This window comes from Indicator indicator, chromosome 34 (genome assembly GCF_027791375.1).
Source record: "Indicator indicator isolate 239-I01 chromosome 34, UM_Iind_1.1, whole genome shotgun sequence".
Lineage (NCBI taxonomy): Eukaryota > Metazoa > Chordata > Aves > Piciformes > Indicatoridae > Indicator > Indicator indicator.
Window position 1 is genome coordinate 6,141,487 of NC_072043.1, and position 24,721 is coordinate 6,166,207.

The window sequence follows — 24,721 nt, forward strand, 5'->3', positions numbered from 1 at the left end:
TGGCTTTCCAAAAAGCAGGGCACTAATGGTGCAGCTGACTCCAAGAAAAGGGGCACAGCCTCAGAAAACCTCCCGCTTCCTCCCACCTCCGCCTGAGAAAGCCCCAAGGCAGGTAGCAGCAAAAGGCCCTTTGTGGTAGCTCCCTCTCCGAGCTGCACACAAGTGATTTTGTGCTCTATTAACACCTCCTGACCCCAGCTGCACTTCAGGAAGATCTGAAAGGCAATTGGTACAGCACATCTCTCCCACACTGTCTCTTGGGACAAGCCTCCAGGAGCCTCACGCTTCCAGCAAAGCCTACAAGCTTCATCCAGGCCCCTCCACAAACTATCTTCTACATGGCTGGAAACCACTGCTGCTGATCACCATCTCCATCAGCAGCAGATAGGGCACACAGACCAAGGCAAAGGGCAGCAACTCCCCACAGACCTCCTGAATCCCTTCTCCCTCCCTCATGCCCACGGAGAACCTACCTAGAGTGTTCACAGTGACCACCTCACTGAAGGAGCTGGTACCCAGCTTGTTTTGAGCCAAGACACTGAACTGGTAAGCAGTCTCTGGTTCCAAGGTATCCACCAGTAGCCAACTGGAACCAGCTGGCACGGGGAGAGACAGCCAGTCATGGGGGCCAAACTGGGCTCTCTTCATCCTGCCAAGAAAAAATAGGAGCATCCTCAGGGCAGGAGCCTTTGACAGGGAGGACAAAGAAGCAGCAGTCACTTCTCCAGTGAAAAAAATGGAGCTTCCCCGAGCAATGGTTTGGTTTAACAGCAGCGATGTGGATGGACGTGGGGCAGCCACCCACCACCCAAGAGCTGGCTCAGGAATGGCACACATGTGGACAGCTGGGCACTGTCTCTGTGCCAGGCCAGCTGAGCTCACAAGGACATGGCCATCAGTCCTCCCTTCTGCTCTGTACCTGAGCAGGGTCAGGGACAAAAGCAGTGCCAAAAGCCCTGCTCTGAGGTTACCTCCGTGAGATCCCACAAATACGTGGGCATGGCACTCTGGGTCATGGTTTGATGGTCATGTTGGTCTGAAATTGAAGGTTGGACTCGATGACCTTAGAGGAATTTTCCAACTGAAACAATTCTATGACTCTGTAAAGTGGAAGCTGGTGCATTTTAACTCCAGTGAGTGCTGCAAAGGGGATGACTGGAGCAGATGGGCCCTGTTCCCATTTATACCTCAACAGCTCCCAAGCCAGAGCCAGGTTTCTCTCAGCTGACACCCTGTACATGCAAACCCACAAGAGACATTGAACTAAATCACCATTTTTTTAGCCACATTTGCCTAAGTCATGCCCAGGGCATAAATCCAGGTTTGGCAGTGTAGCAGAGCCACTTGCAGGGAGAACAGGACACAGCCTTTCTGCTGGGGTCTAACTCACAAACCCATGGTAAAAAAAAAAAAAAAAAAAAAAAGACTCCCAGAGCCATCCCAGTGCAAGCCCAACATAGATGAGCATGCAACCACCTCCACGAGCCAAAATCCTGCCAGGAAGCAGCATGGTGAAAGTGCTCCATGTTCCAAAGCAGCATCACCTTGCTGCAATGATACTGCAAGATGAGAGATGCTCTGGGGAGTCCCAGCCCTCAGCTGTGGGTTTCAGGGGTGTCCACAGGGGTTTGGAAGGAATTATTGCAGATGGTCTGTTCTGCATAGGGAAGGGGCTACAGCTGTAGCCACCAGCATACAGCCAGGCACTGAGTGGGAAGGAAAAGATGGAGCACAGAAAAATAATGCTGCTGTAAAGAGCAAAAGGTGAGGCAGGAGAAGCTGCAGCAGCCATGGATTCGAGCAAGTTGGTGGTTAGCCAGGCAGGAGCAGCTGCAGGCAGGAAAGGCTCTACAGCTCCACAGCCTCACCACAGCTCCAGCTGGGACTACAGCTCCCAGGATTCCTCACCACTGCAGCAGAGCCATGGAGGGCAAAGGCAAAGCCCAGCACAGGTTTCCCTGCCATATTTAACTCCACCACCCTCACATCCCTTCTCCCTGGAGCTCCTGCAGGCAGGCTGGCAAGGGGCAGAGGGTGGGGACAGCAAAGGGGTCAACGCAGCACGAATTATTCCCTTGGGGACAGGAGTTTGCCCTTGCTGAGGGACAGCATGTATGCAGGCAGGATGCTGTGGTGGCCCTGGAAATCCCTGGGGAGAGGGGTTTGCACTTCCAGCATCCACAAGCACAGAAGCAGGAAGAGGGCAGGAACTCCAGGAGGCAAAGCCATGTTCTGCCTGAGCATCCCATAGCCACAGCAGGGAGGGAAGCACAGGGCTGGCCAGCTCTCCACAGACAGCACCACCACAGCTCCAGCACCACCACAGCTCCCTGGGCCCAGGGAGCAGCCCAGTCCTTGGGGCTCACATGCTACAGCCAGGGCAAGATTGGTCTCTGCCTTCCCATTCCAGGTCCCCCTGGCAGCTAGCAATTCCTGGAGGCAGGCTTGAACCCTGATATGGGGTCTGGGAGAGCCTTATGAAGGCAGAAACCCAGCAGTAGGTTGCAGAGCAAGAGCAGTAGCAGCTGCCTCCCTCCAAGATGAGCCACGTGCCCAGAGCAGAGAGGTTTAACTACTGCTTCCCAAGGACATTTTCATCAGAGCAAGGTCTGCTCTGCTTTTCCCCTCTGCTCACTCCACTCCTTCTCAAACCCCACCCCACCAGTGTCCAGCCTCAGTCTGGAGCTGAGCAGGAATCATTACAGGCAGCATCTATCCTATCTCCAGTCTATCAGCAGCCTCCATCAGGGCAAATTAAGGGTAGGGAGGAAAGAGAGGATGAGAAGGAAGGCTGCAGAATGCCAGCCCAAGCCTGGGAAGGGAAAGCATCATCATGTTTTCAAGGACAGCCCTTCAGAAGAGGAAGATGAGCAAGTGCAGAACCCAAAAATAACCCTCCCCGACCTCACTGCAGCTCCATTTCACCCTCCCCTACTCCAGAGAAAATCCAGCAGGGCTGAGCCAAGCTCCAACATGGGAAGGTGGGGCCCAGTGTCTTAGGGCACTGGTTGGCACAGGAGGAATGGGAGCAAAGCCCCACAAGGCTCAGACACAGCTGGCATAACAAAGTGCCTAGCTGTGAACTCAGCTGGGATTTAAGCAATTCCAGGAAGCCAGAGAGCAAGGAGACATCATTTCTGCTTAGTCACAGCTCTCCCAGGACACACACTCTAGAAAGGTTGCATCCTCCAGCCTCTCCCTGGCTGTTAAGCTTCACAAACAGTTTGTCTCGAAATCAAATTGCCAGAGGCAAAGTTACCCAAATGCAAAGCGTCTGCCTCCTACCACCAGCAGAACAAAACCTGCTGGGGCAGCAGGAGGCACCGACTAGCACAGAAGGGAGAGGCAACACAGGAACTACTTGATCCCACCCCCCCCCCCCCCACCTCTGCCAGGCTCAGCCCCTGCCATGCCCACGGGCGCAGAGCCGGGCACACCACCCACCCACCCTCCTCCTCCTCCTCCTCCCTCCCACCCACCCACCCACCCCGGCTGCTCGAAGCTCAGGTCAGCTAGGAAGGAAAAGAAGCAGAGAGCAAAAGCATGCCAGGATGACTCACAGAGGGCCGTACCAAACTGAGAAAGTCTGCTCGTATCCACCGTCGTAGCCGGGCTCCCAGGAGACATTGGCTGAGGTCATGGCAGCCACGACGTGGACGCTGGTCGGGGCGTGAGGGCTTGTGCCTGCCAAGAGAGAGGGAGATGGGCTAAAGGAGAGCAAAGGAAGGCAGCTGCTCCCAGCCATCATGTGACAGCACTCCAAAGAGTCATGTCATAGATTTGCAGAATCCTAGAATCAGTCAGGGCTGGAAGGGACCACAAGGATCAGCCAGTTCCAACCCCCCTGCCATGGGCAGGGACACCTCACACCACAGCAGGCTGGCCAGAGCCTCATCCAGCCTGGCTGCAAACACCTCCAGGGATGGGGCCCCAACTACCTCCCTGGACAACCCATTCCAGGCTCTCACCACTCTCATGGGGAAGAACTTCTTCCTCACGTCCAGCCTGAATCTCCCCACTTCCAGCTTTGTTCCATTCCCCCCAGTCCTATCACTACCTGATAGCCTAAAAAGTCCCTCCCCAGCTTTCTTGGAGCCCCCTTCAGATCCTGGAAGGCCACAAGAAGGTCACCTCAGAGCCTTCTCTTCTCCAGACTGAACAGTCTCAACTCTTTCAGTCTGTCCTCATAGGAGAGGAGCTCCAGCCCTCTGCTCATCCTCGTGGCCATTCTCTGGACACCTTCCAGCATGTCCATATCCCTCTTGTAATAGAGGCTCCAGAACTGGACATAGTACTCCAGGTGGGGTCTCACCAGAGCAGAGTAGAGGGGAATGGTTTAGGTTGGAAGGGACCTTGAAGATCAGCCAGTTCCAAGCCCCCTGCCATGGGCAGGGACAACTCACAGGATCACAGGATCTTTGGGTTGGAAGGGACCTCCAAAGATCATTGAGTCCAACCCCCCCTGCCAAAGCAGGACCATAGAATCCAGTACAGGTTGCACAGGAACACATCCTGATGGGTTTTGAAAGTCTCTCACTAGACCAAGTCACTCAAGGCATCATCCAGCCTGAACACCTCCAGGGAGGGGGCACCATGAAATCCCTGAGCAACCTGTGCCAGGGTCTCACCATTTGAGTTAGTGACTCTACTAATCAATGGCTCTAGAGTCAAGGAGTCAGGACCCACTACTGGCCAGCCCCAGGGATGTGTCCCCAAAGACCCATCCCCTCCTGGCCATACCTATGACAGTAAAGAGGATACTGGCAGTAGTGGTGATCATGACACAAATGATGGCATTTGCACCAAACAAAGGCCACCTGGAATTTCTGCTAGAGAAAGCAGCAGGACAGCTGTGTCCACAAGTGGCCAAAATAGCAGAGCAGGGAAAGGCAGAATCCCAGGATGCTGGGGGTTGGAAAGGACCTCTGAAGAGCATCCAGTTCAACCCTCCTACTAAGGCAGGGTCACATACAGCAGGTTGCCCAGGTGAGTTTGGAAGGTCTCCAGAGAAGGAGACTCCACAACCTCTCTGAGCAGCCTGCTCCAGTGCTCTGCCACCCACAGCTCCCCCAGCAAACAGCAAGTCAAGCAGACCTTGCTCTTCAGTGGCAGCATCCCCACACCTCCTGCCTCACCAACACATTGCCCCAGGGCGGGGACTCTACTCAAGGACCTGTCCCTGGCCATCCCCAGGGAGCTGTCCCCAGAGCCCCATCCCCTCCTGGCCATACCTACGACAGTAAGGTGGGTGCTGGCAGTAATGCTTGCGACGATGTTGGTGGCAACGCACTCCCACTCGCCGTGGTCGTCCTTGCCGAGGGAGCGGATCTGCAGGGTGCCGCCGGGCAGCGTGTTGTGCTTGCTCCTGCTGGGCTTCCCTACCTTGGGCAAGGAGCAGGGGTGGGGGGAAAGAGGGCAGAAAGAGAAAAGAAACACGACTCAGAAGCGGGTGGCTGGGGCAGGGCGAGGCGGCAGTGGGGGGCACTAAGCTACCTGCACGGCCCAGGGGCCACCGCCGGGCACCAGCAAGGGATCTGCTCTGTCCGGTCGCGGCAGGGCAGCCGGTTCCCCTGTTTTGGAGAGGACCTGGCGGGGCAATGCGAGAGGCAGGGTGAGGGAGGCTGATGCTCAGCGCTCACACACCGCTGGAAAACCCCACAGCACTCACACAGACACCGAGCCCCCTGCCAGGGCTCGACCTGGCATTCAAAGCTGAACCTGCTCTGGAGGAAGGTCCACCAGCCACCTCCAGAGCAACAACCTTCCAGGATGGGGATGGCACCAAGAGGTCCAGATGCCCAAGCTGCCCTTCAACCAGCAGCAGTGAAGAGGCAGGACCCTTCACATTATAGTTTCAGGGGGACACAGGAGGTTGGCATGCGTGGAGGTGCCCAGGAGCTCTCAAGTTGAATGAAAAGATGGATCTTGGAACTATTTATGTCTACAGCAATCAGCCAGGAAAACTGCAAATCCCACATTGTCCTGAGTCCTCTTCAGCTCTTCATGAAGGGGTCTCTGCTGATGGACATTGGGCCCACAGTTCGATGCCATGCAGGATGGGCAGAGAAGTGGATGGGCACATGGTCTTCAGGAGTCCTTCAAGAGACTGATTAGTGCTGCTGGAGTGAGGGAGCTTGCATCTGTCACTGGGAAACTGAGCCCAGCCCAATCCATCTCTGCATGGAGTCAGAGGGATAAGTTGACAGTCATGAGATGAGGACTGCCAGAAGGCACAAGAGGGCTCGAAAAAAACCTGAGTAAGAATGGTGAAGAGAGGGAAGGAAGGGAGGAAATACGTTGGAGAAAAGGACTACATGCCAGCAAGTTTTAGGTAGGTCACTTGCAATCTGTGCTCCTTCTCACACTGGTAAAAAGAACTCCAGCATACCACACCCCAAGGGCTTAGGATCCTGCACCACTGGGCACTTGCAGAGAAGATCCTGACGGGGGGACAAGGAACCCAGGAGGTCCCCTGCACAGTGGCTTTCCTATGGGAGCAGTGAAGGTGGGAAGCTAAAGGAATGCTGGAGGACAGAAAAGCCCTGGCTGCCACAGGCTGGCCACCACCTCAGATCTTCCTCTACAGAAAGGGCCATCTCCAAATTGGGAAAACATAGCTTGGGCTGGAAGGGACCATAAAGATCATCTAGTTCCAAACGCCCTGGGAAGGGACACCTTTGTCCAGACCAGGTTGCTCAAGGCCCTGTCCAACCTGGTCTTGAACACCCCCAGGGAAGGGACATCCACAACCTCCATGGGCAGCCTGTTCCAGAGTCTCACTGCCCTCACTGGAAAGAATTTCTTCCCATCTCCAGTCGCAATCTCCCCTCTTCCAGCTCAAAGCCATTGCTCCTCATCCTGTCACTACAAGCCTTTATAAAAAGTCCCTCCCCAGCTCTCCTGTAGCCCTCTTCAGGTACTGAAAGGCTGCTCTAAGTTTCCTGAAAGCCTTCTCTTCTCCATTCATTATGTCCAGTCCAACATTAATAAAACAGCTTCTTCCCAGGGTTTTCAAAGTCATTGGGCAGCAGACCAGCTGCTGACCAGCCCAGCCCCTTGCTAAAACACACCCAAGAGATCCCTTGGACACACTCTGACAGCACCTCCCCTCCCACCATGAGAATGGCATCGCTGGGGCTGCCACATCCTGCTGGTGACCACCCAGCAGGCAGGCAAGGAGGAGGATGTCCTGCAGGCAGCAGCAGTGAGGAAGAGGAGGGTGGCTGGGGCATGGGCAGCACTCAAGCTTTGCCGATGCTGCTGTGGTGGTTTCATGGGAGATTAAAGTACTTGGTGGCTTCAGGCCAGGCTTCCCCCACCCAGCTGCGGGACAGGAGGGCAGTGGCTCAGCCCAAAGCGAAGCAGCTGTACCTGCAGTTTGCTCTTACCGGGACAGAGTGTGGCTTCTCTGTCTGCAATATTCACCCAAAGCCAAAGGCACTGCAGACTTGTCTGGCAGGCCGGGTACCTTTCTCCAGGCGATGATGGGAAAGGGATCTCCGGCAGCAGCGCAAGGAATCAACAGCTCCCTCCCTGCCTCCTGTCTGTACTCCCAGCCTGGTAGCACCGTGAAATAGGGGGGGTCCTGCAGCCAAGGGAAAAGGGAAGGAGGGTCAGCCAGCACCAAATCCATGGAACCAGAGAAATGTCAGTTTTGGAAGAGAGATTTGAGATCATTGAATCCAACCACTCACAATCCCACGACTGCTGCTAAGCCACTACCACTAAACCACATCCCTCAGCACCACACCCACAGTGCTTTTAAACACCTCCAGGGATGGGGACTCCACCATCTCTCCCTGAGCAGCCTGTTCCAGTGCCTCAGAACCCTTGCTGGGAAGATATTTTTCCTAATATCCAACCTGAACTTCCCTCCCTTGGCACAAGTTGAGGCTGTTTCCTCTTGTCCTGGCACTTGTTGCATGTGAGAAGAGCCCAACCCCCACCTCACTGCAATCTCCTTGCAGGGAGTTGTAGAGAGCAATGAGGTCTCCCCTCAGTCTCCTCTTCTAAGACTAACAACCCCAGCTCCCTATTACTAGTGCTCAAGGCCCTTCACCAGCTTATTTACTCTTCTTTGGATATGCTCCAGCACCTCAATGTCCCACCACACACCAAGCAGCTTCCCACCATCAAACCCAGCCCTTTCCCGAAACAAATGAATCATCAACGTGGCTAAGCTTGAGGCATCGCTAGGAAAACCACGTTGGGGAGCATGTGCTAAAAGGAGGCTCTGTGGTACACCAAATTACACACCTGCAGGAAAGTTTTCTCCACTGAGGACATCTTGTTCGAGTTGTAAGGAAATAAGAAGGAACAAAGCCCACCCACATCACATCAGACACCAACCTGACTTCATTGACTCGGCAGCCGCCTCAGCGGGTGCGTCTGTGCCACACAAAGCCCTATCATGGGAACCTCAGCGAGATGCCATGAATCACCACTACTCACAGCAGAGGACTTTTTGTTCAGGGAAGGAAGAGGCAAGCAGCTCCCACCCCCCAGCTGCACCAGGAACTGCGCTGAGAGCCCAGGGCGCCTCGGGCTCCGCACGCAGCAAGAGCATGCGGAGCATCCCTAGAGCTCAAACCATCCTTTCATTAAAATCCTCTGTGAACTCAGGCCCAGGGCAGCAGGGCTAAGTCTTGTGTTGGCACAAAGGCCATCCCAGGGACATGTTTCCTCTGACTACCCTGGTCCAGCACTATCAAAGCCCTACACTGTGACCCAGCCCGTGCTGCTGCTGCTGCTGTTCTAGAGAGGTATTTCCAGGGTGCACACAGGGTTTGCCTTGGTGCTCAAGTCGTAGAATCACAGAAGGGTTTTGGGTTGGAAGGGACCTTAAAGATCACCTAGTTCCAACCCCCCTGCTGTGGGCAGGGACACCTCCCACTAGACCAGGTGGCTCAAGGCCTCATCCAACCTGACCTTCAACACTTCCAAGGAGACTGCATCCACAACCTCCCTGGGCAACTTGTTCCAGTGTCTCCCCACCCACACTCTAAAGAATTTCTTCCTCATCTCCAGTCTCAGTCTCCCCTGTTCCAGCTCAAAGCTATTGCCTCTTGTCCTGGCACTACAAGCCTTTGCAAAATGTCCTTCCTCAGCTTTCTTGTAGGCACCCTTCAGGTATTGCAAGGCTAGGCTCTAAGGCCTCCCTGGAGCCTTCTATTCTCCAGACCTAACAACCCCAACTCCTTCAGCCTGTCCCTCTTGATGGCCTCCTCTGGACCTGCTCCAACAGCAGTAATTTAACCACCCAGCACCAGAAGTGACTGGGACTCCAGACTCTGCAAAGAGAAGCCCTTTGGAGCTCTTCTTGGCATGAGAGGAGACACCTCCCAGCAAGCAGAGTGGCTGGCCAGGATTTCAGCAGGCAGGTTACCTTCAGTACCAGTCGGGCAGGGGGAGACTGGCCCATCGTACCCAGGGCGTTATAAGGCACACAGGTGTAAGTGCCGAGAGCATCTTCAGTGGCCTCCTCGATCCGGATCGACCCGTCCTCCAGCAGGTTCCAGCCAGAATACTGCAGCAGAGAGAAAGGAGTGGACTTGGAGACATTCAAAGTCAAACTTGATGAAGCCCTGAGCAACCTGATCTAGCTGGGGATGTCCCTGCTCACTGCAGAGGACTTGGACAAGTTGGCCCTTGAGGGTACCTTCCAACCTAATGCGATCTGTGATTCTGACTTACCCTACACCAACCACACCTCAGTATTTTTCCTTCAGCCAAGCTCCCCCCCCACCCATGCCCAAGGCGGCTCTCATGTTCCCAGGAGATGCCCAGTTCCATTCCCAGCACCCAAGTCATTTCCTCAACTGCACAAGATCAGCCCCTCCAAACAGAGTCCTTCCAGGAAGCATTGTCCTGCTCTGCATGCGCCTAACAACATGCAGGTTTCTCTTGCTCTCCTCCCTACACACAACTTTTGAGTTTCAAGTAGATCAGAATCTTTCACACCCTAAATAAAACTCATCCAAGGAGACAACCAAACCCAAGAGGCTGAAGGCACCAAGGACCTCCGGGAACCCACAGCAGCAACAGATTCAAGTGGAATTCAAACTTTGCATCGTTAATATTTGAGGCAAAAAAAAGTAAAATACTTGAAGCCTTTGTTTTAAATATTTAATGGCTAATATCCTTGCTCAGGCTATCAAACCATGATTAGACGGACTTGTTAAAAGGGTCTTTTAACCACCAGTTGCCACTGGAAAAATACAAAACCTCAGGGTCATCAAGAGGTGACTTCAGAGGGAAGCTGGCACCAGGTCTGGGAGATGCAGAGGGAATGGAACAAAAATAGAGATGGGTAGATTCAGTTTGGATGTTAGGAAGAAGTTCTTCACCATGAGGGTGGTGAGAGACTGGAACAGGTTGCCCAGGGAGGTGGTGGAAGCCTCATCCCTGGAGGTTTTTAAGGCCAGGCTGGATGTGGCTGTGAGCAACCTGATCTAGTGTGAGGTGTCCCTGCCCATGGCAGAGGGGTTGGAACTGGATGATCCTTGAGGTCCCTTCCAACCCTAACAATTCTATGATAGTGCTGCACCTTTCCAACCTGGTACAAGTGCTTTTGGTCACTGAGCACCATGTGTGTGGGGAAGGAAGAGTTGGCTTGGGTGATCCTACTGGTGGGGCTACAACAGCTGGACTGTGAAGATGGTGAAGGCAATGGGGAGAAGGTAGAAGGATGACCCTTGAGGTCTCTTCCAACCCTAACAATTCCATGATTCTATGATCCACAGGCACCACTCTGGGCTCCACACAAGGACCCAAATTACCTCCGCCTGCGGCTGCTAAGGAAAAGCAGCAGCAGCAAACCCATGAGACAGGCTGGAGCCGCAGGGTGCCAGTGATGCTCCCTGGCATTCACAGAGGACCCCTCCATGCCCCCAGGGGCTTCCCTACCTTCTCGATGCGCAGGGGGCGTCCGTCTTTGTTCCACTTGACCAGCGTGACCGGGGGCTCCGCCTCCACCGGGCAGCGGATGTATCCGTGTATCCCGATGGGAATGTAGATGACGGGGGGCATGTTCACCACGCGGGCAGGATCTGGGAGACCAGCAGCACCACGTCAGCACGGGCAAAGAGCCCACCCCTCCCCCACCAGCTGCCTTCAGAAGAGCTGAATGCTGGTTGCCAGTGCTCTGAACAGCAGCTAGCAGTGTGCCCAGGTGGCCAAGAAGCCACCAGCAGCCTGGCCTGGATCAGAAGCAGAGTGACCAGCAGGAGTGGGGTGCTGATTGGCCCCTGTACTCAGCACTGGGGAGCCCACACCTCAAATGCTGGGGTCAGTTTTGGGCCCTGCACTAAAAGAAGGACATTGAGGGGTCAGAGAAGGGCAAGGAAGCTGGGGAAGGGTCTGGAGAACAGGGCTGGGGAGGAGCAGCTGAGGGAACTGGGGGTGTTTAGTGTGGAGAAGAAGAGGCTGAGGGGAGACCTCATTGCTCTCTACAGCTCCCTGAAAGGAGGCTGCAGTGAGGTGGGGGTTGGGCTCTCCTCCCCAGGATCACGCGACAGAAGGAGAGGAAATGGCTTCAAGCTGCACCAGGGGAGATTTAGATTGGATATGAGGAACAATTTTTTTTGCTGCAAGAGCAGTCAGGCATTGGAACAGGCTGCCCAGGGAGGTGGTGGAGTCCCCATCCCTGAAGGTGTTCAAGAAACCTCTGGCCATGGTACTTGGGGGGCATGGTTTAGTGGCCATGGTTGTGCTGGGTTGACATTTGGCCTTGATGATCTCTCAGGTCTTTTCCAACTGAATCACCTCTGTGATTCTGTGATCTACATCACTTGGACAACAAATTTCAAGCACAATCACCACCTCAGCTCCCACAGGCTGTTCTCTCCACACAAATCCCCTGTAATACTCAGCATTGCTGGGAGGCTTTACTTATGCCCAGGCTGTTCATTAAAAGTTGTACCAAAGAAGAAACATTAAATCCGCCTTCTCCTGCCCTCCACACTGACTTGAAGCCCAAGCTGCTCCCTCACACTCAGCCTGTGGGACATGCAAGATGCAGTGCACACCCCACAAGCCCCCCAGCAATGACAGCTATTCAGCTCCTGAGCCCTAAAACACACCAAGTGCAGTGACCAAGGTGGGAGAGAAGGGATCCACAGCCAGGCTGCCCTCAGCCTTTTGCCTCCTGTCTGTTTGTACTCGCACCTTGTGTCTCATCAGGGCTGGGTCACACTGAGCATCAGGGCTGGGTCATACTGAGCATCAGCCACCTCCACCCTTTTCAACAGGATGGAAGATGCCTAAAATACCATAGCTAACCCCCTCCTTTCCTTTGCTGCACCACCCACGCAGCGAGGCGTCTCGCGATCCTCCCGTCTAGGATGTGTCATTAACAGAGCTTCTAAGAGCTTTTTAATTAAGTGTGAGTGGGTAGCAGAGAACCTAGACTTTCTTTAATAAGAAGCTTTTCCAGAAAAAAAAAAACAACAAAAACCCCCCAAAAAAGCAAAAAAGAAGCTACTTTTAATAAGAAGAGTGAGTATTTCTACGCCCTCGTCTAGACACCAGCAGCATGAGGTTATGGGAAAAGCCTGGTGGAGCTTACGCTGCTGGAAGGGATGAGGGAGGGTTAGTGGGGTGTGGGGTGAAGCATCCCTGTGTTGCTGATGCAAGAAGGCAATGCTGGAAGTGAAGAGAAAGTATCTAAGAGGAATAAGAGAATACTTACGAAATGGTAGGAGTTGGAAGGGACCTCTAAAGAGCAAGTCCAACCCCCCCCTGCTAATACAGGTTTGCCCAGAGTAGGCGGGCTTGGAATCTCCAGAGAAGGAGACTCTACAACCTTACTGAGCAGCCTGTTCCAGGGATCCAGCACCCTCACAGTAAAGTTTCTCCTTAAGTTCAAGTGAAACCTGGGTTCTAGTTTGTGCACATTTCCCCTTGTCCTATCACTGGGCAACACTGAGAAAAGTCCAGCCCCAAACCTCCACCTTTTAGCTATTGATCAGTGTCGAGAAGATCCCCTCTCAGGATGCTCTTTTCCAGGTTAAAGAGCCCCAGATCTCTCAGCCTCTCCTCCTCAGCATCCTTGTGGCCCTCCACTGGACTCTCTCCAGTAGTTCCCTGTCTCTCTTGAACTGGGAAGCCCAGAACTGGACACAGTAGTCTAGATGTGGCCTCACCAGAGCTGAGCAGAGAGGGAGCAGATCCTTGAGGTCTTTTCCAACCTTATTGATTCTGTGATTCTCCCTCGACCCTCTGGCCCCGTTCAGGAAGGGATGAAGCATGTGGCAGCGCCCTTCTCACCGCTTTCCTGGGGTAAAACCAACAAGTTTGAGATCCCTGCTCTGCCCCTGTCCAAAGGGATAACCCCAAAGCACTGCCCAGAGCTGTGCACCTTGGCAGTGGCACCGTAACCCAGATTGCCAAGCACCACATATGGAGCAGGCTTTACCCCACCCCCGCTTAACTCCACCTCTTAGGAAATGTAATCAAAGGCTCCAGCAGCCTGGGAGAGGGTAATGGGATCCAGCCTTTCACTACTAGGTCACTGGCTGAGGGCCAGCCCAGCTCACTAATGACCCAGAGCCCAGTCCAGGGGCTGCATCCATGGGTGGGAAACCTCCTTCCTGAGCACAGCCCTGGTACGGATGAGGGTTTGCTGTTGGAGGCACAAAAAGACTCCTTGCACAGGGCTGGCTGAAGGGTGGATTGTCCAAGGACCCTTTTTCCTGCCATTAGAGCTATTTTTAACAGCTGTGAGCCCTGACAAGCAGCCCTGGATTAGCAGCAGGGCAGATTTAATGGCCTGAGGCTGCATGCTCTCCCAGAAGCCACCCTGCCAGGCACGTCCAAATCACTCCTCTGCCTGGGCACAGCAGCAGTCACACCATCCCCCACTGCCCCTTCATCCATCCCTAGAGGGAAGTGATGGGACCTTCCCATAGCTTCCTGTACAGAAGAAATAGAAACCTTCCACTGCCTGAAGGGAGCTACAAGAAAGCTGAGGAGGGACTTTTTACAAGGGCTTGGAATGACAGGACAAGGGGCAATGGCTTTGAGCTGGAAGAGGGAAGATTGAGACTGGAGATTAAGAAGAAATTCTTTAGAGGGTGGGGAGACACTGGAACAGGTTGTCCAGGGAGGTGGTGGATGTTCCCTCCCTGGAGGTGTTCAAGGCCAGGTTAGATGTGGCCTTGAGCAACCTGGGCTGGTGGGAGGTGTCCCTGCCCATGGCAGGGGGATTGGAACTGGATGATCTTCAAGGTCCCTTCCAACCCAACCCATTCTATGGATCTATGACCTTCCATCCCTTCTCGCAGCAGCTCCACACTAACCAGCAGCGGGTCTACAGGCAGCAGCCTTCAAAACCCAAGTCACAAACCCCCTCTCCAGCCTTGTCTTTCATTATACAATAAAATCAGGCTCTGCAGCCTCTCAGAGCAGAGCAATATTGCCATTGTGAGCAGCAGCAATTGAGGCCATTACTGTCAAATGCCACAGGACGCCAGTGGCACACTACCCATTACCGCCCGGGGAGAGCGAGCGTGGGAAGCAACGCTCCTGCTGCAGCCCCTTCTCCTCCTCTTGTTTAGATCAGTTACTGCCTGAAAAATATGACAGGCAAAGCTGCTGACAGGGAAAAAAATAAACCACACCACGGGAACGAGCTCCCCAAATAAATGCCAAAAAACAGCAGGTAGTTGAGATTGAGAGCTCTGACCTGGTGTTTCCCTGCCCCATGAGGACAGATGGAAGATGTTTACCTAGTCAAAAACCACTTGTATCAAAAGGTGGACACTGGTCCCAGCTGAGTGGTGCTGCTCAGGATGTTTGCTTTCTTCTTGCCTATCTCCTACAGGGCCACGTGGGATGCTCTCAGCCTTGCTTGGGTGTCAAGAAGACAGGGACAGTCTCTTTTCAGTGGTGGCCAGTGACAGGACAATGGGCAACAGGCACAAACTGGAGCACAGAAATTTCCACCTCAACATATGAACCTTCTTTGCTCTAAGGGTGCTGGAGCCCTGGGGCAGGCTGCATAGAGAGGTTGTAGAGTCTCCTTCTCTGGAGACTTTCAAAACCCGTCTGGATGTGTTCCTGTGTGACCTGCCCTAAGTGACCCTGCTTTGGCAGGGGAGTTAGGATAGATCTCCAGAGGCCCCTTCCAATTCCTACCCCTCTGTGATTCTGCTTCCTATTAGCTACCTTCCCTTCACCTCCAGCTTTGCCTTCTTGCATCAGCAGCACGAGCATGCTGAGGATGACTGCACGCTCATCCAAAGGCTGCTGTCGCATCGCCCTGAACCTCCCAGTATCATAATGGGAGGAGGGAGCCCCTGGGGCTGCCTCAGAGCTGATCATTCCCAATGCCAACCCCATGCCTGTGGATCAGGCCCCGGTGCCCACACTCACACTGCACTGTCAGGTAGGCAGAGGCTGATGGGGAGCGGCCCAGGCTGTTGCTGGGGATGCAGGTGTATTTTCCAGCATCTTCTGGCTTCACACGGAAAATGATCAGCGTCCCGTCGATCAGGATCCGCACCCGCAACTTCAGGTCACTGCAGGAGAAGAGAGCAGGATCGCTGGGAGACCCAGGGGCAGCGTCCACCCCATGGGTGGCCCCAGGGCGCTTGGGAAGCGGGGTGAGGACACGTTGTGCCACCAGCTAAAACTCACTTCTTGAAGTAGACGTTCTCCTCCTCCCAGTACCACAGGTAGGTGAGGTTGCCAGGGTACGCCTCGGCCTGGCAGGTGAAGAGAGCATCCTGGGAGATGTTGACTGTGATGTTCTCCGGAGGGGAAACAATGAAGGGAGGTCCTGGAGTGGGGAGAGAAAAGTGTCACTCCTGCCAGTACAGGTGTCCCCACTAAGGCAGCTCAGGCTTAGCTCCATCACAGCATTGCTGGCTGGGAGATGCTGGGGGGGCTCTGGGGCAGGGCTAGCCTTGATTCTACAGGATCCCAGAGGGTGACCTCAAGGAGCATGGTTGCCCTTTTATTCCCAGCCCTTACTCTCTGCAGCTCTGGGGGAGGGCGCAGGGCTCTGCTTTTCCCAGTTCATACCTCCCTTCATCCCCACCACGTTTCCAGGAAGGATCACCTCGCCCACAGGAAAAATCCAGGCAGGGAGGTAGGGGGGGTGGAAAAAAAACCAAAACATCCAAGTGCCAGGAGGCAGCAGCAAGCATCCCCAGCTCACCAAGCCGGGGAAAGCAGAGCAGAGGACACCCTGCGCTCCTCTCCCTGCCAGTAGCTGTTGACCTAATTAAAGATTTATTTAATAAGAGAGGGAGTGAGGAGCGGGAGGCCTGCCATGCATCACCGCCATCTGACGAGGTGCTTTGTGACAGCCTCAATCTTTTCCCCTCTCCCCAAACAAGACCGAGCTGCCACCCGGGGCCCAGCTGTTCAGCAGCAGGGCGGCTCCAGCACGGCCACCCAGCTGCCCCAGTTCACTGAATTCCTCTGGCCTACAAGCTGGATGTGAAGCCACAGGGCAGCCAGCATGAAGCCGAGCCCACAAGGCTTCTGAGTCACTTCAGAGCAGCATCGTGGCTCTGTGGGTCCCCACGCAGAGCCCACTCCAAGACCCCTGACGAGGGGCTCAAGAGAAGGATCTCGTTGTACGAGGGCTTGTAGAGATAGGATGAGGGGCAATGGGTTTGAGCTGGAAGAGGGGAGATCAAGAGTGGAGATGAGGAAGAAATTCTTTAGAGTGAGGGTGGGGAGATACTGGAATAGGTTGCCCAGGGAGGTTGTGGATATTCCCTCCGTCAGTGTTCATGGCCGGGTTGGATGAGGCTGGTAGGAGGTCTCCCTGCCCATGGCAGGGGGGTTGGAACTGGATGATCTTTAAGGTCCCTTCCAACCCAAACCATTCTATGATTCTATGATTTTGAGATGTGCCTTCCCGTAGAGCAGGCTAGCATCTGGTGTGGTGGCACAGCCTGGGAGCAACCAGAGTTTTCCAGTCCTCCAGCATTCCCTTTGCTTCCCATCTTCACCGCTTCCATAGGAAAGGAGACACCCTGAGCAACCTGGGCTGGTGGGAGCTGTCCCTGCCCATGTCAGGGAGGTTGGAACTGGATGATCTTTAAGTTCCCTTCCAACCCAAACCATTCTATGGCTCTACCTTGCACCAGCAGGCGCGTGGTGTGCACAGCCTCTCCCTGGATGCTGTATGCCCGGCAGGTGTAGGCTCCTCTGTCCTCACGGCTGACCGACAGCACCGTCAGGCTCCCATCGCTCACCTGGGGACAACAAGGGATGACCCTGGAACGCAGGCAGGGACCCCCAGGGCGGGGAACATGCCCCTAACCCCAGCTCAGCACCCCCCTTCCTCCCTGCCCGCCATGGCAGAGAGCTGCTGGTGCTTCTCAGGGCAGGTGAGAAATGGGTTTCCCCGTGCTGCAAGACTTTGGATATTAATAAACCGACACACGCTCGATGCCGTGGGGAAGGAAAAGGAAAAATTAAAATAAATAAATAACCCTCACAACAAATTCATCTCCTGCTGAAGTGACTGGCAGGCAGCAGGCTCCAAAGCGCCGCTGCCAAGAGCGCCGGCACCCTCTGCGCTACACAAGGAGCAGGATGCGTCACTGGAGCATCCCCTGCTCCCGAGGGATCTGCTCCATCCCTGGCGTGTGGAACAAGGAGGGTGACCCCAGCTCGGCCACTGTCCTCCCCACAGGGCCACCTCGCAGCTGCAAGAGGAGCAGCTCAATTCCTCCCCAGGGATGCAGTGGAGAAAGAATGGGCAAGGACTGTCACCTCTGGGGTAGCCGCTTCCCCCCATGCACAGGGAGCCTTGTTTCCAGCCAGGCTTCAGCCCCCCCCCCTCCTCAACATTCTGCCTCATCCTTCTATTTCAATTAGTAACAAATGATTCCTAATTACTCTCATTAGTGCCTGCGCTGATTCCAATGCCTGATTTACCAATTACAGCTCAGGGGGGGAATCTCTGCCTGGGAGCCTCTGGGATGCAAAGAAGGTCCTAGAGGAGGTGGAGGGGTGGCAAATCCTCCCTGCCCAAATCCCCCCCTTCCCCAGCCCTCCAGCATCCATCCCTACTCGGGGACAATGTGTCCCCAGGCTGCAGCCCCCACCCCATATCTCCGTGACCTGGTGGAGCAACAGAGGGTCCCCAGGGAGCAGAAGGGAATGGGGCTGCCTTAAACGTTTACAGAGGTCCCTTCCAACCCAAACCAGTCCAGGATTCTATGAGGGTTTTGGCCTGAAACCAAAGGCAGAGGCTGCTGAGATGGGGTGGGGGGAAATGGGCATCACTGGAAGGAGAAGTGCTGACAAAGCAGGCCTGGCTCCGGGCACAGCGGAGCTGACGCCGCTGCGGTCCCATTGATACCATCCCCACCAGTGGGATGCCCAGGAGCTCCCCCCCAGCACCCACCTACCTGGTACTTGCCATTGGCACCCAAAAGGTCTCCCTCTTTCAGCCAGGTGACGATGGGCTTGGGGTTCCCGAATGCCATGCAAGTCAAGGTGACACTGCTGCCTTCCTTCGCCTCTACGTACTGCGGCGGTGTCTCCGTGAAGGTGGGGGGAGCTGTGGGGCAGGGGAGACCACCATGACCCCCTTTGTTTCACCCCCTGTCACTCTGAGGACCCGTGGGGACAGAAGGGAAGCCACCACCTGCAAATGGGGGGGACGTGGGGCCCCACATCCCCACAACAGGGCTGGGACTGCGCATAGGATGAGGGATGGGGACAACCACGGCTGTCACAGAGGCTGTCCCCGGGGAGGGCAGCTAAGGACATCCCCTCTATCTCACACCACACCCCAGCTCTGTCCCCTCTGCTCCCCAGCAGCTCCAGGACACGTCACCACGTCTCCCCCCCACACACACACACATAGTACATTAAGTTGCTATTGTCAAAACAGGGGAAAACACCGCAGTGCAGATCGAAAGGCTCCTTCCTGATGAAAGAGGCTGGCAGGATTACAGCCCGCCCCTAATTACCAGCAGTTGCTAAAACCCACTTTCGAGGAAGACAGGTTGGCAATTTAATCTGCTCAGGGAGGAGAGGGGGGGAGAAAAAAACGCTAAAAAAAAAAAAAAAAAAAAAAGATTTTTTTGTTTGTTTCTCCCCAAATTATTTTTATTTTCCCCTAGGAAAAATTAAGCATTGGAATGCGCTGGGAGGACAGCCACAGCCTTTTCCTCAGAAAGCAATTCCTCAAGTCACAAAGATTATGGTGGTTATTTAAGTTATGATTTTGTTATTAAGCCCCTGCATGCCCTGTGCTGCTTAAAACCCCCAGACCAACCCATTCTGTAAAAGGGTTGAGCCTAGGGTGGGCCAAGGCCACCAAGTGCCACTTCCAGCCCCTTGAGCTGGTAGTTTGCAGGATTCATGCATGCAGTGGAGGTGAAACAGGCACCATCCTCCTCCTCTCACCTCCTTCTTGCCCAATCCTCTGAGCTTGTTAGCAGGAGGAGGGCAGAGGAACAGGAGAAAGGAGGCAGCAGCAAGGACAGGGCTGGTGTAGCTCACAGCCCAGCTTGCAAAGCTCCCACTTGCTAATTGGGCTCAATTAGGTGGCTCCGCACCGTGCTGCAGCCCAGCCGGGCCCCAAAAGCTGCAACTAATTGCTCAAGGTCAGGCAAGACCAGCGAGGAGCTACCAGTGCCCACATTCCCTTCTCCAGACACCCCACTGCAAGCAGGAGAGGCACAGCTGAAAATACCAAGACCTCTCCTGATGGTGAAGAATGACAATTTGCTAATTAGTTTAATACATAGCCTCAATAAAATGAGAAAGTAATTAGAGTGCATTTGAATTTCAAGAAAACAAAGATTTGATTTTCTGATCTGTTTAAGAGGAGATTTGTTCCCAGCCCCATTTTTTTTTTTTTTTGATGTCTCTCCTTTAGACAAGTTCAGCATAATTAAACTGTGGGATTCCTAATAAAAGTTTGTCCCTTTTGAAGTTGTGCCCCAGCTGGAGCAGTCAGCCTGGATGGCTTCAGGCTCGCTTGTCTGCAAGGCACAGACACCATCAAGGTCCAGCATTTAATGGCCATGGTGGTGTTGGGTTGCTGGTTGGACTTGATGACCTTAAAAGTCTTTTCCAGCCAACACAATTCTATGACTGAGGTGCTGGAGCACATCCAAAGAAGGGCAGAGAAGCTGTTGGAGGGTCTACAGCACTGTCCTGAAGATGGATAGAAGAGGAATGGGAGGCCAGGAGGGAGGAAGAGGAAGAAGAGACGAAAGACACTGAGAGGGGTAAAAAACCAAAAGGCAGGTGGCAAGAAGGGGATGAGCAAAGGACAAAGCAATGGAAAGGATGAACCAAAGGAAAAGCCACAACTGTTAACTCCCATTGTGTGAAGGTAGGAATTAGGAAGAACTTCTTTCTGCAAGCATGGTCAGGCATTGGAACAGGCTGGAGTCACCATCCCTGAAGGTGTTCAAGAAAGGTGTGGACAAGGCACCTGGGGACACACAGTGGTGCTGGGTTGATGGTTGGACTTGATGATCCTGGAGGTCTTTTCCAACCAGAACCATTCTGTGACTCCATCCACCAGAAATCAAAGGCAAACCCAGCTCAGCACCAGCTGCAAGCCCCTCAGCCACGCTGGGTGCTGCCCCCAGCCCAGCAGCTCACCGTTGACCGTGAGGTGGACCCAGCTGCCGTTGTGGAAGGTGTCGTACTGCTGGTCCAGCATGAGCACTTTGCACTCGTACCAGCCCTGGTCCTCGGAGCGGACCTGCTCAATGCGCAGCGAGGCTTTGTCGTGCAGGCTGGCCCGGCCTGTGGGGAGGACACAGCCATCACTTTGGTGGTCCCAAGGAACAGACCACCACCACCAAATCAGCCCCACTGGAGCTGGGGATAAGGCCTTGAGCAGCCTTGTCTAGGGGAAGCCCATCACAAGGGGGCTGGAACTAGATGACCTTTAAGGTCCTTTCCAGCCCAAACCATTCTAGGATTCTATGACATCCCAGCCTGCTGCAGGCACCAAGCAGCTGCAGCAGCTTTGGGGCCAGGCAGAGGCTCAGCACCCCCAGTTTTGGGGCACCTCTTGGCACAGTGCTGCTGTTGGCAGCCAGCCAATAATGCACTTGGCCCATCTGGGGAGGGCAGAGCAAGCTGGCATGGCCAGGTGCCTAGAGCAGCGTCTGCCCACAGCGACATTGCTCCCACCCAGGTGCTGGTGGAGGTACAGCAGGCAACAGACATCCCAAAGCCTCTCCCCAGCCTGGGAGCTTCCCAAAAAAGCAGGGTGGCCCCAGGCTGACCCTGTACACAGCCTGGGAAACCAGACTGGCAGCAAACCAGGCCAAGCGTCTGCCCCAGCCCAGCAGCCACTGGGCTCCAGCATCACTGAATTTGGCAGGGTATGGCCCAGGCTCTGGTGCTGGCATCCTCTCCACCACAGGACTTCCCAGGGAAGCAATTTGGAAGCTTCACAGAGTCTGGAAGCAGGGTAAGACCCAGGGAAAGATCCTCAGGACCTCCTTCCCACAAAATGGCATTTACAGGAGGAAATGGCCTCAGGTTGCACCAGGGGAGGTTTAGGTTGGAGATTAGGAACAATTTCTTTCCTTCAAGAGGGGTCAGGCACTGGAACAGGCTGCCCAGGGAGCTGGTGGAGTCCCTGTCCCTGGAGGTGTTCAAAACACGTGTGGCCATGGCACTCTGGGACATGGTTTAATGGCCATGGTGGTGCTGGGTCAACAATTGATGACCTTAGAGGCCTTTTCCAACCAAAACAATTCCGATTCTCCGAAACTGGTCTCTCCCAACATACCACCAGCTCAGGGCTGCTCACCAGCCCAGCCAACCCACCAGAAGCCACCAGCCACGTGGGGCAGGTGTCACATTGGCAAGAGGCCACGTGGGCTCTGCAGCTCCAACCTGCCACCTCCACCCAGCACACAGCCCCGGATCCAGCCTCAGCATCCCCCCCCAGGCTCACAGCTGCTCTGGGGCACAACAGCAGCAGCCGCCGCTGCCGCCACCACCACGTCACCCTGGGTTTCTCTGCCTCACTTGCTCCCGTCCCACGCAGCCCAGCTGGCTTCCTAGCTCTGCTGCTTAATTAAAACCAACTAGGTGGAAAGCAAGCAACGAGAGGCAGAGCCTGCCCGGGCTCCAACAGAGAGGCGGCTGGAGCGGAGCCCTGCAGCCCAGGCTGTGCCTCGGCCAGCACCCGGAGCGTTCCCACCCCAGCCCTGAGACTCACCGGCATACTCTGGGTCGACATGTGGAGGGTAAAACCCAAACTTGATGAAGATGGGGATGGGGACGCCGAACTTGAACCACTCCACGACATAGGGAGGGGGCTGCCCCGTGAGCGGGTGGATCACGTCGCATCCCAGGATCACGCTCTCGCCAGCGCGAGCGGTCACGAACTCAGGCTCCTCCCTCGAGCCGAGGGCACCTGCCAGGGGGCAAAGGAAGATGCTGTGCCTGATCCCACCACTGGACCCCAGCATCAATGGTAGCCATCGGCCTGGGGCCTCCAAGAGAGGCCCAGCAGAGACAATGCCCATCATCCCCAATTGCTTGGCTTCACCACCTGGGGTCTTCACTCGCAGAACCAAGGGGGATTCCCCAAGCTCCTCCACTCAGCTCCAGGGCCACCTCCACAGGAGTCATGATCATAGATCACATACAAAACGCATCAAGTCGTAAGGGCTCCTCAAAGGTCAGCTTGTCCAACTCCCCTGCAGCCAGCAGGGACGTCTCCAACTAGATCAGGTTGCTCAGAGCCCCATCAAGTCTGACCTTGAATTTCTCCAAGGATAAGGCCTCAACCACATCTCTGGGCAACCTGCCCCAGTACATGATGGTCACCAACAAGTACCTCCTGCTCCAGGATGGTTTCCCACTACCTGCACCAGGGCATGGGTGGTACACAGTGACCCTATAGGAGTTTTGGGGACCCCCTGCTATCAGCAGAGGAATATGTCCAGGATTGCTCCCTTCCCAGCATCATCAGGGGGAAGAAGCTGCTTTTGCAGCCCTGCTTGTGCCCCTACATCCTCCAGCAAGGGGGATGGAGCATGCAGGGACCACCGACCCACAGCTCAGATGTACCAGCCCAGGGATCCAGCTTTCCCAGGGCAGGCTGAACCCCCAGAGCAGTGATGCTTCAGGTAAGCTTACCCATCCTCGGGCATCCTGGAGAGCCCCAGGCCTCGAACTAGTCTGTGACCTGTGCATCAAGTCTGGCACCCTGCTCCTCCCACCCAGCTCCCATAATTAAATTGGGCTTTGGTCTGAGCCTGGAGCCAAGGCAGAGCTCAGCTGCAGCCTAGCATCATCCTGCTCTCCCCATCAGCAGCAAAGCTGCATCTTCAGCACAGCTCTCAGAAAAGGAGAGGGAAAACCCAAGGCCAGGCTGGGGGGAAACCTAATAGATGGTGGTGGGGGAAGGGGGTCCCCAAAACTGCAGGCCCACATTTCCTTTCCCATCAAGGAACACACCCCCCTTTTGCTGCCACACATGGCCACCGCATGCTCCAGGGGGGATTCTGGGGAGGGTTGCTGAAGGAGGGCTGCTGGGGGAAGGATGCTCGGGGAAGCACGTTCCCACTCCTCCGCGCTGCTCCTCGGGGCTGCTGGTGATTGGCGGCGAGTGACATCACCGCTTCCCCGCCAGGGGAGCTGAGCATCACCGGCTATTTTTGGCTCTGGCACAAGCGCGTACCGGCGAGAGGCCTGCTCCGTGCCACCCCACGGGCTCACTGGCCAATGGCCCTCCCAGGGAGGAGGCAGAACCAAACCCTCCCCTGCCCCGCTTCAGAGAAGCACCCCTGGCATCCTGAGCACCCGCAGCAGCAAAGCTGTACGGTGACTGGTCTAACTGGGAGGGCTGCCTGGTGGCAGCAGGGAGGGCGAAGCTAGGGAGCAAAGCTGAGGAGCATCTGTAAGGAGCATCTGCTTCATTGCACAGGGGTCCTCACAGCCAGGCCCCTGCCTGGCCCCCATCCCGGGGGTGGGATTGGTGAGCATACACATGCAATACACAGACATGCACCCTGCTCCTGCGCCCCCCCAGCAACACTCTTGCACCTCTCGTTATCGCTGCATCGGCGATGAGCTCAAGCATTCACACCCTGCCAGCAGGGATGGTGTCAGCCCCCTCCCTGCCACCCCAGCAAAGATCAGCAAGGACCTGTCCCGACCTTGATGTGCCCATCCAAGGGGGAAAAGCTGTGCTGCAGGGGTGGGACCCCCCTTAAAGCTGCACTGCAGGGGTGGGACCCCCCCTCCCTGCCCACAGCCCCGCTGCACGGATCGGGGACAGTGGCTGTCACGTGCTGCTCAAGAGCATCCAAGGACGCCTCGCCCGCACAAGCGCCTCCCCAGCACCTCACTGCCTCCAACAGGACCACACTCTCCACTAGCAGCAGAGGATGGAGAGGACAGTGTCCCAGCCCTCCTCCCCAAGCCCCACACTGGCCCCAGCCCACCAGCTCCTGGGGTACCGAGGTGGGGGCTTGGTTTCCAGCTCTTCAATGCCCAGTGGATCCTAGGATGCCTATGCTTGCCCATCACCAAAAAGGTCACCCGGATGCCCCAGGGATGGGCAGTGAGGAGTCACAACCCTATAGCAGGAGCTTCTGACTGGTTCCCCAGCAAGCTGGTGGGTGACATCCCCAGCAATGGACAAGCCAGCCACTCCACCAGACCCATGCCTGGCCAGGGCTGCCTGGGTGGAAGAAAATAGGTCAGCCCCAGCAGCTCGCAGCGCCGGTGTCTGATGGTAAGGCCGGTGGGGAAG

At 55.3% G+C, this 24,721-nt stretch overlaps 1 protein-coding gene across 1 annotated transcript in view; it reads right to left on the bottom strand.

Moving 5' to 3' along the window:
* The window catches only part of IGSF9B (immunoglobulin superfamily member 9B), a 46,000-nt gene that overhangs the window by 15,819 nt on the left and 5,460 nt on the right, over nucleotides 1–24,721 (bottom strand). The window contains exons 2-13 of the mRNA XM_054395679.1: nucleotides 22,175–22,372; nucleotides 20,593–20,739; nucleotides 18,375–18,526; nucleotides 17,093–17,210; nucleotides 15,637–15,778; nucleotides 15,373–15,518; nucleotides 10,906–11,048; nucleotides 9,386–9,526; nucleotides 7,469–7,585; nucleotides 5,232–5,382; nucleotides 3,573–3,684; nucleotides 474–649 (exon numbers count right to left, since the gene is read on the bottom strand). Of these exons, the coding sequence (XP_054251654.1) occupies nucleotides 474–649; nucleotides 3,573–3,684; nucleotides 5,232–5,382; nucleotides 7,469–7,585; nucleotides 9,386–9,526; nucleotides 10,906–11,048; nucleotides 15,373–15,518; nucleotides 15,637–15,778; nucleotides 17,093–17,210; nucleotides 18,375–18,526; nucleotides 20,593–20,739; nucleotides 22,175–22,372 (1,743 nt within the window). The remainder of the gene's footprint in view (nucleotides 1–473; nucleotides 650–3,572; nucleotides 3,685–5,231; nucleotides 5,383–7,468; nucleotides 7,586–9,385; nucleotides 9,527–10,905; nucleotides 11,049–15,372; nucleotides 15,519–15,636; nucleotides 15,779–17,092; nucleotides 17,211–18,374; nucleotides 18,527–20,592; nucleotides 20,740–22,174; nucleotides 22,373–24,721) is intronic.